The sequence below is a fragment of the Hylobates moloch genome, unplaced genomic scaffold (assembly GCF_009828535.3).
Source record: "Hylobates moloch isolate HMO894 unplaced genomic scaffold, HMol_V3 SCAFFOLD_15, whole genome shotgun sequence".
In the NCBI taxonomy this organism is placed as follows: domain Eukaryota; kingdom Metazoa; phylum Chordata; class Mammalia; order Primates; family Hylobatidae; genus Hylobates; species Hylobates moloch.
The window spans coordinates 52,967,557-52,984,783 of record NW_026652290.1 but is presented as its reverse complement, the minus strand read 5'-3'; the positions used below and the strand labels follow the sequence as shown (position 1 = coordinate 52,984,783).

The 17,227-nt window shown below is 40.7% G+C and overlaps 1 protein-coding gene across 15 annotated transcripts in view; it reads left to right on the top strand.

The window, feature by feature from the left end:
* The window catches only part of DYSF (dysferlin), a 234,630-nt gene that overhangs the window by 167,638 nt on the left and 49,765 nt on the right, over positions 1-17,227 (top strand). For 7 of the 15 annotated variants that reach the window (XM_032176986.2, XM_032176982.2, XM_032176977.2 and 4 more), the window contains one exon: positions 1,785-1,847. The exons of the other annotated variants lie outside the window; for them this stretch is intronic. In XM_032176986.2, coding sequence (XP_032032877.1) covers positions 1,785-1,847 — 63 coding nt within the window. The remainder of the gene's footprint in view (positions 1-1,784; positions 1,848-17,227) is intronic. 15 annotated transcript variants of the gene reach the window in all.

Here is a 17,227-nt window from a genome sequence, read left to right as displayed (position 1 = left end):
TGTGTGTGTGTGTGTTTTGTGTGTGTGGTGAGCGTGGAGTGCCAGCAGGAGACAGGCCTGTCCTGCTAGTGTGCAAGAGGCCTCAGGAGACTGTTTCCTCACTCTGAGGGGCGGGTGCTGGGGGCTGGCCGGCTCTCGGGCTCCCAGGCTCCCAGGCTCCCAGGCGCTAGGGCTGGGGCTAATTTTGAGCCTGCTGCTCCAGTTATAGTCTCTGGGATGCCGTGAAGGTGGGAACGTGCTCCCAGAACCAGAGTGGCAAATTATGCCTGAGTCCCAAAGGGGAACGTGTAATTTCTGAAGCTGGACCAGATCTTTGGAGCACTATGTTTAGCTTTATTTTGCTCTGGTGAACTGCCGGTTTCCCTCTCACCTTTCTAAAAAAGAACTGCATTAAAAATAACAGTAAGGCTTCTGTGGGGTTCAGGATGCAAATGGGAGGGGCAGAGCTGCTGCCTGGCGAGGCCCGTCTCTGGCCAGCTAGGGGTGGCACGTGGAGTTCACCCGGTCTATTCCAGGGGTCACACGACATGTGGCCAGCACCCCTGGGCCATCCAGCAGCCCTGGCTAGGTGCCCAAGGCTGATTCTGCCCTCCTGCGTGTGCTTCTGGCTCTGAACAGCCCTGAGGGGCCCCTCAGTGATGTGTCTTTTCACAGAGCAGGAAGGGATCCGAGTCCCCAAACGCCCCTCCTGGGCCTAGCAGGGCTTCACCTTCCGTGGGTTTCTGTGGGCATCGGGGGAGTGTCTCCCAGGATCTTCCTGTTGAGGAAGGCAGGGCAGCCTGGGGTTTCGCCCCTTGGAGTCCTCCCAGAGCCCCCTGCTCAAGGCTTAGAGGTTGAGGGGCCAGCCCCGGCAGCTCTGGGTCCTAGCTGGCTGCTCCCCAGCACCTACCCTCCTGACCCCTTTGCTCTTTCTCGAATGGGCTGTGCTTCTTTCTTCCCCTCCACCTTTGCGCTTGCGATTCCCTCTGCCTAGCATGCGTCTTCTCACTTTGCCCACCCGCTAGCCTGGTACTCATCCACCCAGAGCCCCATCCCCTTCTCCTAGAGTATCGCAGTGGTCTCTGAACAAGTCTCCCTGCCTTCAGCCCTGAGCCCTGAGGCCCTCCTCAGGCTACAGCCCAGGGATTCACAGTACTGGGAGACTGATTCACAGTACTGGGAGATTGCAGGCAAGGAGCTGATGCTCAGAACAGGATGCAGAAAGTGATTTGTGGCATGGAGTGGAGGTTGGACTATAAGACTCCGGAAGTCCCCACTGATGTCAGGTTTTGGGGAAGACATATGATGCCCTGGTTCTTGTCCTGGAGGCGGGAAGACTGAGCAACCTGCTGTAGCTTAGGAACCATGCCCTGCAGTGTTGGTGTGGCTCAGAGGTTAGGATACTGGGGTTGGAGTGTCCCTGAAATAGGCAGATTTTGGAGAGGGAGGGAGGACATGTGAGAGAGTGGGCAAGAGTCAGGCATTGGCTGAGCCCTTTCCACGTGCCTTGCCTAGTGCTGGGCATGCACAGCCTTCATCTCATTCATACTCACTGTTGCCCTGTGAGGTGGGCTTTGGGCCCATTCTCCAGATAGGATACTGATCCAGAGAGGTCAAGGGTCTTGCCCAAAGTCACACATCTGGTGAGGTGTTGGAGCCAGGCTTGTCCACCTCCAAAGCACATGTTCTCCCTGGAGGAAGAGCAGAGGGTGCCTAGTCAGAGAGCGCTACCTCCTGGGGACTGTCCAGCCTTCCCTAAAATGGATTCTCTAATCCTGTTGCTAACCAGCATGTTTCATTTGTAGCTTGCAGACGGTCTGTCGAGCTTGGCCCCCACTAACATGGCTTCTCCTCCATCCAGTCCTCATGTATGTATTGTTTACTTATTTGTGGGCTCCTTGTATTCCCTTGTGGGGCTGGGGGCAGGGGGGTTAGGAGGGAAATGGGAAGGGAGAGTGGGAGGGAAGAAAGGAGGTGTTTCCTGAGCCCTAGCAGGGAAGTCACCTATCTTTGCCTCACTGAAAAGGAGGGGGGAGAAAAAGCTATGGAGTAGATGCTCAGAAATGGGCACCCCTAGGTTACTTTCTGGGATTTACCTTAACTTTATTTACCTATGTGAGGGCTGGGGACTTAGGCGGGGCTGCATGGGCCAGTGGAAGCAGGGAAATCTCTCAGTTAGACTCTGACTTCTGGAGCGTGGGACCCCAGAAGCCTCTTCTGGGCGTGGGACCTCAGATGGCAGGCTGACTTTCTGTGCTCCTCGCTGATGCGTGAAGGGTGTGTGTGACTGAGGCACCCTGGCTGGTCCCCTCGGGTGCTAAGAGGTCTGCTTGGGCCCACAGTCTGCTCCTGCAGTTTCCGGCAGGGCTCCTTTCTGCTTGCCTGAGCGGATTCCTTAGGTGTCATCTTTCTGGGCTGTGGGTCCCTCTAGGAAGATGACTTTGATGTCTAGCCTTCAGCATGTGCCCCTGAAGTCTCATGCTGAGGGCCAGTGGGAGCCCCTGACCTGTGGAGGGTGGTGTAAGAGACAGAACTTGCTAAAGGCAGTGAGTTACATTCTATTTATGGTGTCAAGAGGAGGCACTGCTGTACTGGGGGTCTCATGAGCTTCTAGAAGGAGGCTATCGATATATATATATTTTTTTCTGATTTATCTTTTTAAAATAAAATATGGAAAACACAAAAAGTGTCAAGTAGGAAGTTAAAACCACTTTTATTCCTACCAGTTAATAATAGGCACTGTTAGGATTTTGATGTGCCTAGAGTTTTTAGATGTCTTTTAAGCTCACATGAATACTTTTTAAAAACAAAATTGGAATCATACTTTTTTATAATTTGAATTTTTTAAATTTAAAAGTATATATGAATATTTTCCATATTTGTGTGTGTGTATATATAATATATATATATAAAATATGTGTGTTATATATGTTATATATATATTTTTTTGAGATGGAGTCTTGCTTTGTCGCCCAGGCTAGAGTGCAGTGGCACGATCTTGGCTCACTGCAACCTCCATCTGCCGGGTTCAAGCAATTCTCCTGCCTCAGCCTCCTGAGTAGCTGGGACTACAGGTGTGCACCACCACACCTGGCTAATTTTTTGTATTTTTAGTAGAGACGGGGTTTCACCATGTTGGCCAGCCTGGTCTCGGACTCCTGACCTCATGATCTGCCCGCCTCGGCCTCCCAAAGTGCTGGGATTACAGGCATGAGCCACCACACCCAGCCTATTCTTATATTCTTTAAAGATATGGCTGCATGTCACATGAACATTCGTAAACTTTTAACTACTCCTTATCATTTGGCATTTAATTTGTTTATTTCTCCGATTGTCTTCTTTTGTCCCTTAAAGGACTTATTTTAGTTCACTTTATATATGTCCATCCAGACGATTTCTTTCTGTTTTGTTTGTTTGTTTGTTTGCTTGTTTTTTGTTACGCCCAGGTACACCTGTTCAGGCCATTTCTTGTTAAAGTGTATTCCTAGGCATTTTTTGGTCTTTGGTGCTGTTCGAAATGGAATATATGTTTTTCTCATGACTTTGTCGAACTATCGCTAGAATATAGGAAAACAATATTTTTGTATATTTACTTTGGGACTGACTCTTTGTTAAGCCCCATTTATTAGTTCTGACTATTGTTAATTGATTCTGTTTGGTTTTCCAAGTAGGTAAGATCGTTTTCTTCAAATAATGATAAACGTGTTAGTTTCTTTCTAATAGTAATGCCTTATTCCTTTTTCCAAATACCATTTGATAGAGATGCTGCTGAGCAGACTTATTTAGTCATTCATTCTAATGAGACTGCCTCTGCCAGATTTCCATTAATTAGGATAATGATTGATGGTTTCAGACAGATATTTGATTTTGGCAAGGTTGTGTCCTTTATTGTTTGTTTATTTTTTTTTAATTGTTTTTGAGATGGAGTCTTGCTCTGTTGCCCAGGCTGGAGTGCAGTGGTGTTGTCTTGGCTCACTGCAACCTCTGCCTCCTGGGTTCAAGCAATTCTCTTGCCTCAGCCTCCTGAGTAGCTGGGATTACAGGTGCCCACCACCGCACTCTGTTAATTTTTGTATTTTTGTAGAGAAAGGGTTTCACCATGTTGGCCAGGCTCATCTTGAACTCCTGATCTCAAGTGATCCACCCTCCTTGGCTTCCCGAAGTGTTGGGATTATAGGTGTGAGCCACCGCACCCAGCTGATTGTTAGTTTATTAATAGCTTAAAAATTAGGCATGGAAGTTTAATTCTATCAAATGTCATTTGGCATTTATTTAGATGATAATTTTATTTTCCATTGTCTGTTAATATAGTGTATAATTGTGCTATATTCCTGGGGTAAACCCAAATCAGTCAATTGGTCATGGTATTATAGTTTACTACAGTTGCAACCTTCTTATCCAATGCAATCAAGACAGGTAGTTGATTGGCTAATTGAAAAAGTTGATTAAATAGGGACTTATTAAAAGTCATACAAATGTACCACAAACATTTTGTTTTTAACCATATCCATGTAACTTTATTTGCCAATCATTTGACATGTGCCACACCCTCTTTTTGAATTTGGATGTGCTTACTTGTGTGTCATGTCATCCTTTTGGTATAAATCATATCCAAAATGCATTATCTAGGATTTTTAGTTTTAGGTTTATTAAAATTTGATGAGAACTTAATGATACTTGCAAAAAAAAAATCTGAGTGTAGAGTCCTCTTAAAGTTTAAGATGCCCTTCCACCTTTTGTGTTATCTCACTTGTACTTGATATTCATCACTTAAAAAAAAAATCAAAAGCAAGCCAGGTGTGGTGGCTCTTGCCTGTAATCCAGCACTTTGGGAGGTCGAGGTAGGCAAATTGCTTGAGCACAGGAGTTTGAGATCAGCCTGGGCAGCATAGTGAAACCCCGTCTCTACAGAAAATACAAAAATTAGCCAGGTGTGGTGGCACATGCCTGTAGTCCCAGCTATTCAGGAGGCTGAGGTAGGAAGATTGCTTGAGCCCCGGAGGACAATGTTGCAGTGAGCCATGCACTCTAGCCTGGGTGACAAAGTGAGACCTTGTTGCAACAAACAACCTCACCAAAACACAAAAGCCTTAAATTAGTTTTCATAGATACAATGCCTTTCCTTTTTATATTCAAATTCTATGTGTTTTTAAATATATACTTTGTTTATCCAATTACCATATTAGTACAACTGGCATAAACAGGTCTTGGAGGAAACACAGTTGACTGATGGCAAACACCCAGCTCATCTTCTAGAGCTGCAGTGGGCATCCTAGAACAGCTGTGGACAGTCAGTGGTTCTGGACCTCAGGCAGATTGTTGGCAGACAGGACAGACAGCATTTGTTAATCCTGGCTAAGAAGAAGTTTTAAGGAGAGCTTCTATTATATATTATTGAATTGGATTTGCTACTACTTAGGATTTTTACATCTCTATTAATAAGTATTACTTTCAAGTTGTCTTTGTTACACTTTGATATCAGGGTTATACTAGTCCCTTAAAATCCTTTTCAGGTGTACTTCTACTTTCTCTGCTCTTAAACAGGCTGTATGGCATGATCATTATTGTTGCTGAAAGGCCCTAAAATACACCAGAGCCACTGTTTATGAACTTAAATTATGCAATTTGGAAATTATATGATACAAATATTTCAGTAGTTTGGCTTTATGTACAAAATGTGTAATAGTAGGAAACCTAAATTAAAAAAAAAATGACTGACAATCATGTAATTTAAAAGGTGGTGAAATTGTATCTATGGTTTAGCTAACACAGGATAGCCATCGTTTTTTCTCTAAAATGGTGTTATATGTTTTGAATTATAGAAGATTTTCAGGAATGCATATCTTATATAATTGCATAAGATGCAACTGTCTTGTACGCATTTGTAAAACTGGGCTCACCACATTTTCTGGGAGGGGATTCTTTGATCATTTTGTACTTCTTCAATCAATTTGGTAGCTGAGATGTCATCAGATACTGCCTGTTAACATTGGTATAAATTTGTACATATTACTATAATAAAAGCTTTGTATCTATTCTGTTTTCATCCTCATTCTTAATTTTATGTATTTATGTTATTTTCCTTTTTTATTAGGCTTCGTATCATTTCATCTATTTTATAGTTGTTTTCCATCCAAAGAATCAGCTCTTTAAAAATTCTGCTGATATTATAATAGATTAGTTTCTTTAATTTCTACGTTCAAGTCATTTTTAAGCTCTCTCAATCTGAAATTCCTATTATGTGTATTCTAGATATCTTGGGTTATCACTTTATCTCTTTCTCTCTCTCTTGTTTAGAAAAGACTGTTAAAGGGAGCTATTTGTCTATATTTTCTTCTAAAAATTCTAAAGTTTTGCTTTTCACACTTAAGTATTTATTTCACCTAGAATTGATTTTGCATGCATGTTAACTGTGAGGTAGAGATTTTTTTCTCATGTAACTAACCAATGAATTAATATCGTCATAGAATGACCTGTCCTTTCTCATTGATCCACAGTGACAGCTGTGTCATTTGTTGGGTTTCCATATAAGTGTGGGCTATTTGTGGGCTCTGTATTCTGTTCCATTGGTCTATTTGTCTTTCCTTGGGCTATTTTACTATCTTATTTACTATAGCTTTCTAATAGGTCATGATCTCTGATAAGGAAGTACTTTGTTCATTTTCAGAAGTACCATTGCTATTCTAGTCCTTTGCTTTTCCACTTCAGTTTTAGAATCAGCTTGTCAACTTAAAAAAAAGTTGAGATTTGTGATAGAGTTACAGTGAATTTCTGGATCAGTTTGGGGAAAGCAGACATTTTTATTATATTGCCTTTTAACCATGAACATAATATATCTTTCCCTTTATTTAGGCCTTCTTTAATGGTAATTTAATGAATTTTTATAATTTTATCCAAAAAAGTCTAGTACAACTTTTATTATATTTAGTTCTAGCAATTTTATGCATTATTGTTCTCTTTACTTGAATTTTTAAAGGTACATTTTCTAACTGGTTTTTGCTTGTATATAAATGAAATCGATTCTCATATACAGATTTTATATCCAGAAACTTTGCTAAACTGTCTTATGAATGATACTGGCTTGAGAATTCTCCTGGATTTTCTATAGAGTCAATCATATAATTTATGATTAATTACAATTTTAATTCTTCTGTCTATATTTCTTTTACTTTTTAAATTTTATTTTCTTGTCTTATTGCCATTGACTAGAACCTTCAGCTGATGTTCTATGTACTTGGTTATAGAGAGTATTCTTTTCTGCTCCTAATTTAAAAATGAATGTTTTTATGTTTTACCACTGATCATCAAATTTATCAGGTGAACCTAGTTACCTGTTAGAACCTTACTAGTTAGCTGTTTTTTCATGAATGTTGTTAAATTTTATTGAATGTTTTTAAAGTATCCATTGAAGTGATCGTATAATTTTGCTCCTTTAACCTGTTGATGTAGTGAATTACATTAATATATAATACATAACTATATAATATATTTACATATATGTTAATTAGATAACCCAAGGTATCTAAAATATATATAACAGGAATTTCAGATTTAGAGAGCTTAATATACACTAATAAATATATCTATATGAGTACTTAAACAACTTTGCATTTCTGAAACAATCTAATCTGATCATGATATATTATCTTTTTTCTGCGTTGCTGGACTCAGTTTGCAAACATTAAGTTTCGGACTTTTTTTGCATCTTTTTTGGAATGATATTGGCTTAAAAGTTTTTCTTTTTCATACTGTTATTTTCAGGTTTATAAAATGACTTCTGTTGTGTAAACCATAAGATTGGCATTATCCGTTGCCTAAATGTTTGGTAGATTCACTCATAAAACTGTCTAGACTTAGTATTCTTTTTGGGAATATTTTAAACTGCTGATGCAACTTTTAAAAATGTTTATAGGACCTTTGAGATTTTCTGTTTCTATGTGAGTGATTTTTGGTGATTTAAATTTTCTAGGAATTATCTATTTCTTCCTAAAAATATTGGTGTAACATTTTTTATGATCTCTTAATTTTTCAAAAAGAATTTCTTCTCATCTAGTTATACCTCCTTTCATTCTCAAGATTATATTTTATTATTCTTGCCAGAATTTATCAGATTTTTTTCAGTCTATTCAAGAATTTTTAGTTGATCTTCTCTATTATTTCCTTATTTTATAATTTATTAACTTCTTTTCTTCTATTTTATTCCTTCCATTTTATTTCTTTTCTTCATTCTATTTTGGGGGAGTTTATTATATTTTAACCTCTATGTAAACATTTAAGGCTCTAAAATTCCCTCTCACTACTGCTTTATGCGTCCTGTAGGTTCTGACAAGTAATATTTTTGTTATTTCCCATTCTGAGTATTTTCGGATTTTTATTATTTCTTTTTGACACCTAAATTGTCTAAAAATATGGTTTTTGGAAGTTACTAACTTATATTTTAAGTTATCTTTTGTTATTGATTTCTAGGTTAACCGGAATGGTCTCTATGGTCCAGAGAATGTAGTTTGTGTGTAATGATATAATACTTAGGAATGGCCTGACACTTGCTTTATGGTCTAGTTTAAATCTGTAACTGTCCTGTGTGTGCTTGAAAAAGAATGTGTATTGTCCAGATGTCTTCTATATTTAATGTGCATTTAGAACAGGCTTGTTAATTGTTATTAAAATCGGTACTCCTGATTTTTGTGTGTGTGTGGTTTATCAATTTCTGAGCGAGATATAAAAATATTCTGCTTTGATGTGACATTTGTCAATTTCTCCTTATAATTCCACCTACTTTTATATATTTGACGCGGTCTATATTTTTTCTCTCTCTATAGAGGATTCTTATATCTTCCTGGAGAATTGAATCTTTTAACAATATGTAGCAAGCCTCTGCCCATCTCTGTCTTTTAAAATCTCTGCTAATGAGTTTTTCTTAAAGTCATGTTAATATAGCTACCCCAGCTTTCTTTTGGTTAGTATTTTCCTTGTATAGCTTTTTCCATCTTGTTACTTTCAACTTTTCTGTCTTTAAGTTTTAACTATCTCTCCTGTGAACAGCAAATAGATTCTATTTGAGTTTAATGCATTCTGACAATCTTTACTAATATATTTGAATTTGTTTCTGCCATCTTATTTCGTATCTCTATCAGCCTTTTTTTAATTAAAATATTCCCCTCTTTTTTCCATCCCTTCTCTTCTTTTTAGTTTCAAAACTATGTATTGTTTCTATTTCTTTAGCGATTAGTATAGAAATTTTAACATGCATATTTAACTTAGCAAAGTCTAAATTTAATTGGTATTTGTATCTTCCTCCAGAATATTACAAGAAACTTAGACTGCTTTAACTCCAATCACCTATCAATTTGCAAACTTTTGTACAATATTTTAGTTTTATCTTTTTTACCTATTTAAAGCATTATTATATTTTAAGTAATCATTTATTTCTTTTAGCTATATTCACATTTACTTTTTTTAAAAATATCTGTCATCTTTTTCCTGAAGTAGGGCCTATTGAAATTCCTATAATTGAGGTCAGTTCATTATAAACTTTCTCACTTTTTAACTGGCTGAAAATATTTTTTTCACCCTTATTTTGGAAATAATAGTTTCACTAACAGTTATTTTCTGTCAGCACTCTTTTCTGGCTTCCATTGTGCTATTGTTTTCACAAATCTGAGGACTTAAAAAAATTTTATTTTAAAGTTAAGTTTAGTTTTGGCTGGGTGCAGTGGCTCATGCCTGTAATCCCAGCACTTTGGGAGGATGGGGCAGGCAGATCATTGAGCTCAGGAGTTCGAGACCAACCTGGGCAATGCAGCAAAACCCCGTCTCTACAAAAAATACAAAAAATTAGCTAGGTGTGGTGGTGCATACCTGTAGTTCCAGCTACTCGAGAAACTGAGGTGGGAGGATTGCTTGAGCGCAGGAGGTTAGGGCTGCAGTGAGCCATGATTGTGCCACTGCATTCTAGCCTGGCCCACAGAGTGAGACCCTGTCTCAAAAAAAAAAAAATTAAAAAATAAAATTAGTTTAATTTAATTTTTAAAAGATGTTATTTTTATTCGTTCTGAGCAATTCTCAACCATTATCTCTTCAAATGTTACAGATTCCATTCTCCCATCATTTCTGGAACTCTGCATATACAGTGGACCTCTTCTATTCTTCATGCCTGTTAAATTTTCTTTCATATTATTTATTTCTTTGGGTTGCACTCTGGCTAATTTCTGAAGATGTATCTTCTAGTTCACTTGATCTGTAGCAGTTTCTAATCTGCTATTTTACCCTATCGAGTTTTCAGTCGTAAGTACTATATTTTTATTTCTAAAAGTTTTATTCCCCCAATGTGCTTGTTTATTTTTGAAGGTCTCCTGTCCCTTTGGCATATTTTTAATGCTTTTTATTTATTTAAACAGTTTTTCCTTAAAGCCCTATTTCTGACTACTCTGACTTCTGTTGTCTGATTCTGCAATTGATTGGCTCTTAGCTGGCTCTTGCTCATGGTGCCTAGTTCCTTATGTGTTTGATTGTGAACTCATGTTCCTTGGAACTTTATCTGAGAATTCTTTGGGGCCTGGGTGGAAGTTACATTCTTTTAGAGAGGATATATGTTTACTTTTACCAGATGTCTGGAGACACTATAAACCCAGATTAACTTAAAACTAAATGTTCAGTGTGTGGCTTTTTGGGTCCACTAGTTAGTATGCATTTTGGCTCTTTATTTCTCTGGATTTCTCCTTTCTCATTTGCCCTTAAGGATTTTCTTTACATTCCCATCAGCTCAGCCATGCATTTAAAATGGATTTTAGAAGTATCTTTTCTGTTAATTTAGGTGTTCTTACTTGGAGGGTTTCTCCGGTTGTCTAATTTGTCATTTTGCTGGAAATCAATGTCTTTATTAGAGGTTTAAATTTGAAGTCATGGTTTTCATCATGCAAGTTTATCTCCTTCAGGGTTGTGTACTCTAATTTCTTGTTTGCAGTTTCCTCTTAAGACATCCTATGAATATACATGAGCCATTTGTTTTCTTCTGCTTTTTACTCAACTCTTTAAGAGCATTGGGAGACATTTGCCTTTGTCTTCAGATCGCTCTCCTTCTTTTGCCCTTAATATCTTCTTTTTTTTTTTCCTTGTGTTTATCCTTACAGAGGGAAGTCCTTGCTTGTCAAATACTGGGAGCTCAGTTAGATTCTTTCCATAAATTCATGGGCCCTTCTAATCTCAAACTCAGGAAGAAGGAAACAAAAGGAAGAAGGAAATAGTTTAGATTTGCAGTAGTTTCACTTTGTTGGTTAGAAATCCAGCAGGGTGGGAGAAGTAAGAAGGAAACTAGGATCAGAGGCAGCTATGTGGGGCTATTCTTCTGGGCTGAAGCGTTTATTTCCTATGTTTGTTATGGTAGTCAGGGGTTAGCTAGGGTAGGCCAGAGGGCCAGAGCTGCTGCCCCTACCAATGAACTCCTATATAGGAATTTCTTAAGTGAAGTAGAGTTGACCCTCTCCCACTAGGCCCACCAGGCAGGGTGTTGCTTTAGGGAAGTTTCCACAGTTTTGGCTGAGTGATTCCTTAACCTTGTGGGTTCAGACACCTGTTGGGTCAATTTTCTCACGGCCAGATGCATACACTTACATGAGAAATATACCTCCCTGGGGCATGTGACCTTGGTGGCTGGTCCAGCCCATAGTCTCCTGTAGGCTCAGTGAGTGGGAAGCCAAATTGTGATTAAGAGTGAGAAATCAGAATGAGGAGAGAGAGTTCTGTAATTTGAACTTTAGTGCCAGCTGAACAAGATGGCCTGGCACATCCATCTCCAAAGGTAGGGGCAGCTTTAGTCCCTAAGCCTAGGTCCCCTCTCTCCTGATGGTGCTGGTGTGGACACCTGTCAGTGTTTACCCCTTACTCCTGTTTGCCTGTTCTTCAGGCCTGATTAGTACCTTTCTTCATGGATATGCTCTTTCTCTGGATTAATTCATTCTTCCCAATTATGGTTAAGTCTTAGTGTAGGAGGCATTCTTCCCTGTTGAGGTGACTTTGCCTCTCCTTGCTGTCACCGACTATGAAGTTATTTCATGGTCTAATTCTCCAAGGGCAGCCCTATTTTCCTTAATTCCAGGTTGGGGGGATACGGGATGCCTTATTGCAGCTCATGAGTACTGACAACAATTTATTCCAAGACTTTGAAGCAAAGGTTTTCTGAGCAAAGGAATCAATTACAGGGTGTGGCTCCCAAGTGAGGAAGCATTTTCAGAAGGCATCCAAAGCAGTTTGTCTCTGAACTTCACGGTTGCACCTCTGAACTTGAGAGTTAGAGGGGGAGTATTTTAACTTTAATAACATTCATGGTTTTCCCTGTACTTTTGTACATATCCGATGTGCTAATTAGGAAGACACTTATCTTTTCCTTAAAGTAGTTTCCTAAGGACATGTATTTGGCAATATTGGTTTAGCAAGAATTACTGTATGTGCTTGAAAGTAACTGTACTTCTTTAAAAATATCACCCGTTCAGAAGTGTTGCCAGTGCAGCCTGGCCTCCCCCCACTCCTATTAGTTCTGATTAGGGAGGTTTGATGCCCGTCACTGGTGTAATCTGGACCTTCCTTTGTGACTCATTCTTTCTCTCATTTTCTCAGAACAAATACAAATCGCCCATCAAATGACAAGTGAAAGCACAGGGGAGGCGAGGGGGGGAATCAGAGCCGAAATCTGTTAGCTATTTGAAGTAATTGGTTATTTGCTGTGTTTGCTGGTTGGGAAGCAGAGCACATACTTCACGGTCTCTCCTGTTACGGGGGCTGGAGTCACCCTCCGATATTGGATCCTCGTTGCCGGAGCCCTTGGCTCGGGGCGCCTTTTCCCTGCTTGGCATTCCTGTGGTCTCCTCGGGGGTGCACCCCTCCTCCCTTGCTGCACAATGCAGGGGGGACAGCCTGGGGTGAAACTTGTCTGGCAAACTTCAGGGCTCCATCAGGGAGGAGGAGGCCCTGGCTCCCACCATCCAGCCCTCCTTGCCTCCACCTCATCCTGACATAACCCGTCCACCACCCCTTGCCCCAAGAGGTCTTTCCCTTGGTCTGAGAGGGATCTGTTTTCCCATCTAGAGAAAAAACACTCATCTCTTCCTAGAGGGATATTCTCGGCTTCCCTTGGAAATCTACAGGATAGGCAACTCTCTCTGAGTTCTAACTTGATGTCTTCCTATCACTATTGGTCCTATGCACTGGCTACTCCCTAGCCTGGGTCAAAATAGTCCTTGGAAGTTGGTGCAGTACTCACTGCTGAGCACAAGACCCCTCTGAGTGTGCTTGGTGAAGCTTATTAACCCACCTTTTGTCTTTAACTCTTCTCTACATTAACGAAGGCATAGGGAAACCAGAGCAAATTAGCAACAAGTTCAAAATATAAAATATTTGAAAAGTAATGTGATTTTGTGTATGAAAATGCACACAGTAACTAGAAAGTAGGTTGACTTTGGCACATAGTAGGCTCCCCCCAAATCCTCTTAAAATTGAATTTAGGAGAGCTAATATTAGTGTCTGTAGCTTGATAAATGCTTCTGCAGTCTTGGGAAGGCCTTCAAAAATAGTTTTTCTCTTAAGTAGTTGGAACTCTTGTTAAGCAAAATTGTCTACATAAGCAGAAGGAAGATAAGGTATGCTGCCCAGGCCCTATTGGAATTGTCACAGATTCTGAATTAGTCATGTTTTGTTGCTTTCTTCATATGCTTGAAGAGTCTGATGGGAGCTTCTTTCATTCACCTACTGGCTAGGTTCCATTCCTCTAGGCTTTCTGCATATTTGTGTGGGGTCATGGTGCCCTCAGAGCAATCCAGTCATGGGCCCCCAAGGATCTATCTTAGGCTCCTGAATTGAGAAAGCATCAGCAACCTGGAGTTCCCCACAGCTCCCTGACACTCTGTGAGTCCCCCATCTGGAGCAGGCCAATAGTCAAGTGATCAGGTCCCCTTGCCATCTGTTTGACTTTACTGGATTTCAGTCCCATGTAGTCTCTGGGCCTTTGGAAGCAATGCAGCATTTTGGTTAAAGCTCTTCACTTCTTTCCCACCTCTGCTGATCCAGAAGTCAGAGTAGATGGAGTAATGATCCCCTCCACAGACTAGGAGGCTGGACTGCAGGGAGTGTCAACAAGAGGTTGAAAGCCCAGTGTTCCACTTGTAGAAATAATTAAGTGACTTTTGTTATGAGTGTGTGGAGTTCTGCTGAATCAACACGGTGGCTGGCTGTGGGCATATGTCTGTGTGGCTTTGGGGGTCATAAGTGATTTGGTATACACAGGGTGGGGTAGGTTTGAAGTCAGGGTATTTGCGTGTCTGGGGGTTTGTCTGATCTACATGTAGGCATGAGTAATTTTATGTTACTTATGTGTTTATTCATGTGTGCATGAGTAAATAGTTCGTTTCCTAAATCTTAGGACATGAAAGAATTAGAGGAACCCTTGTACCGTGATTCCAGTAATACAGATGTAGAGCTATGGGGTAGCAGTACTAGAGATCAAACTGATGACACTGGCATTATCAACAAGAACATTAATCATGGTAAACTTTACAGGTTACAGCATATCTTTGTAGATATCTACTCTGAGCCTTACAGTAACCCAAGTGTTGGTTTGTTATGTTATTATCTTGATGATGATGATTTGTACTAAGAGGGAAATTACTTTCAACACAGTCTAGGATGTCTGTCTCTGGGTTGACATAGGCATGAAGGCCTACTTAAAATTATAAACAATAAGAGACCACAATTTTTTTAAGAGTTGGGCATATAGTTCTGTATAGTGACCCAAAGTTTAATGTTATAACCTTGGTGACAAATGGATTTGACCAGAAATTTTTCTCTTTGATTCAACTGGTCATCCTGGGGAGAGAAAACAAGTTCTGTGCCTGCCCCCTGTCTCCTGCTTCCTGACTTCACAGAAAGGAATTATTATTGCCAGTTTTTCTAGCCATATTCATGAAATGTGTTAGGTCTACTGAATGATGATGGGAGATTAAATATTTGGAATGTATCATACTGATTTGGGTCTTCAGGGGGATTAAGGTGCTCATTAGACTGGATCAAGCCTGGAGAAATAGATCTCCGCTATTTTGCTCTGGCTGCCCAGGAACTGCATATTGGCTATTAGCTGAAACTGGAGAGGCTTCCAGTCCATGCCTTGATCAGACTTACTGGGTTGGCTGACTGCACAATGAGGGGCCTTGAACCTTGAGCATGGGGGAGTGGTGTTTTAATGGCCAGACTTCTTGTTAAAGCCTAAGGTGATACCTCAAATATCAAACCTTTTGTGTTTCTTTTTCCTCCTTGCCATGTTCCAAAGCTGGATGCTTAGCTGTTTGCAAAATGAGGTAAAAAACACATTTGGAATGAGAAAACATACCACCATTTCCCTTTTGGAGCTTTGGAATATGGGATTCCATTAACATCAGAGGGTTAGTTGGCTTTGGCACCTCTGAGTTCAGACATGGAATAGCTGTCCTGTTTTTGTGGGGCTCTTTCTTATGTGCTAACTTATTCCTGGACTTCCTGGGGAAGAGAAGGGAGAAGTGGGCTTGAAATAATTCCATCAGAAGCCAGATTAGTGAAATAGCAGAAATGATATTTTGAAGTCACATCTGTGAGTGTGTTAAAAATATAACTTTATTTTTCTGTAAATCAACTTAATCTCTCCTGTGAGCCCACATTTTTTCTGATGGCAGAAAAACCCCGGTAATCTTCAACATTTTAGGTTTAAACTTAGGCAGTCTGGGCTTTCTATCTTCCTCCTTAACCCCGGGAGGCAGCTCAGTTCTGGGTTGGGCTTCCATAATGTCATGACCTCCACAGGGAGGAAGTCCTGGTCACCAGTATGTGTCTACTCTGACATTTAGAGACCCACTGATTTCTGGGCACACAGGCCATATTGCATCTTCTCATTTCAGCCCCCAAATCCTTCTAGGTTTCCTGGCTCTTTCTCTCTCCACTAACTTTCAAGCCCTACAGGGAGTGGGGCACCATTAAGCAGCTCTCCTGTGACACTCTGGGGTCTATGGGAAATTCCAAGGGCTTAGGCTCTGTCTCCCATGACACCCACGCAGCCATCTCCAGTCAACTGCCCCACATCCAATTCCTCTGGCAACTTCTGGGTGGCTGCTGCTGCCTGGACCCCCAAAGTTATGGAGGGGTCTGTTCCGTGTACACTTTGGAGCTGACCTGGAGGCAGGGTGTGTGGTGCCTTATCAGAAACCATCACAAGTCTCTAGTTCTTGCTTCCTTTCTCCTTCTACGCTTTCATTTCTTTTGCCTATGATGGGGAAAAACTGGCTGGACAAAACATTCTTTTAAACCTATTATTTTAATGGCACTTGACCAGCCTTTGTAAACTTAAAAGCCAAGGATCACCCCCTCTTTCCCCACATTTTGCTGTTTAGGCATTCCTGTATCTATCAAATATTGACAAAACTGCAATTATGTCTTTCAGGCAATGTTCTAAGCATTGAGGTTATGAGTGTTACAAAAGATAAAGGGGGCTGGGTGCAGTGGCTCACGCCTGTAATCCCAGCACTTTGGGAGGCCGAGGCGGATGGATCATGTGAGGCCAGGAGTCTGAGACCAGCCTGGCCAACATGGTGAAACCCCATCTCTACTAAAAATAACAAAAATTAGCTGGGCGTGGTGGCACACACCTGTAATCCTAGCTGCTTGGGAGGCTGAGGCAGGAGAATTGCTTGAACCTGGGAGGCAGAGCTTGCAGTGAGCCGAGATAGTGCCACTGCACTCCAGCCTGGGTGACAGAGCAAGACTCTGTCTCAAAAAAAAAAAAAAAAAAAAAAAAAAAAGAAAAAAGATGAAGGGCTCTGCCTTCATGGAGAAGGAGATACAATAAACAAATATTAATACCCACGTAAAATCCATGGGATATCAGATGGAGATAATCACCGTGGAGAAAAAGCAACAAAGAGGGAATAGGAATTGTTGAGAGGGGATTGTGATTTACAATATGGAAAATAACAAGGGTGAGACTGAGGCTGCACTGGAATCAAACCAAGAAGGAAGTGAGGAAGTGGCTTAGGGATCTATCAGTGTTCCTGCCAGGGGAAGGACATGAGGGTGCTGGGAGTATTCAGGACCAGGAAGGCTTGTTGGCTGCAGTGGCATGAGTGAAGAAGAAAGCGGAAGGACGTGAGGTCAGGGAGGTGTGAGGGCTCGATCACAAGAGACTTTAGAAGTTACTACAAGGGCTTTAGTTTTGTTCTGAGCGAGCTGACAAATCACT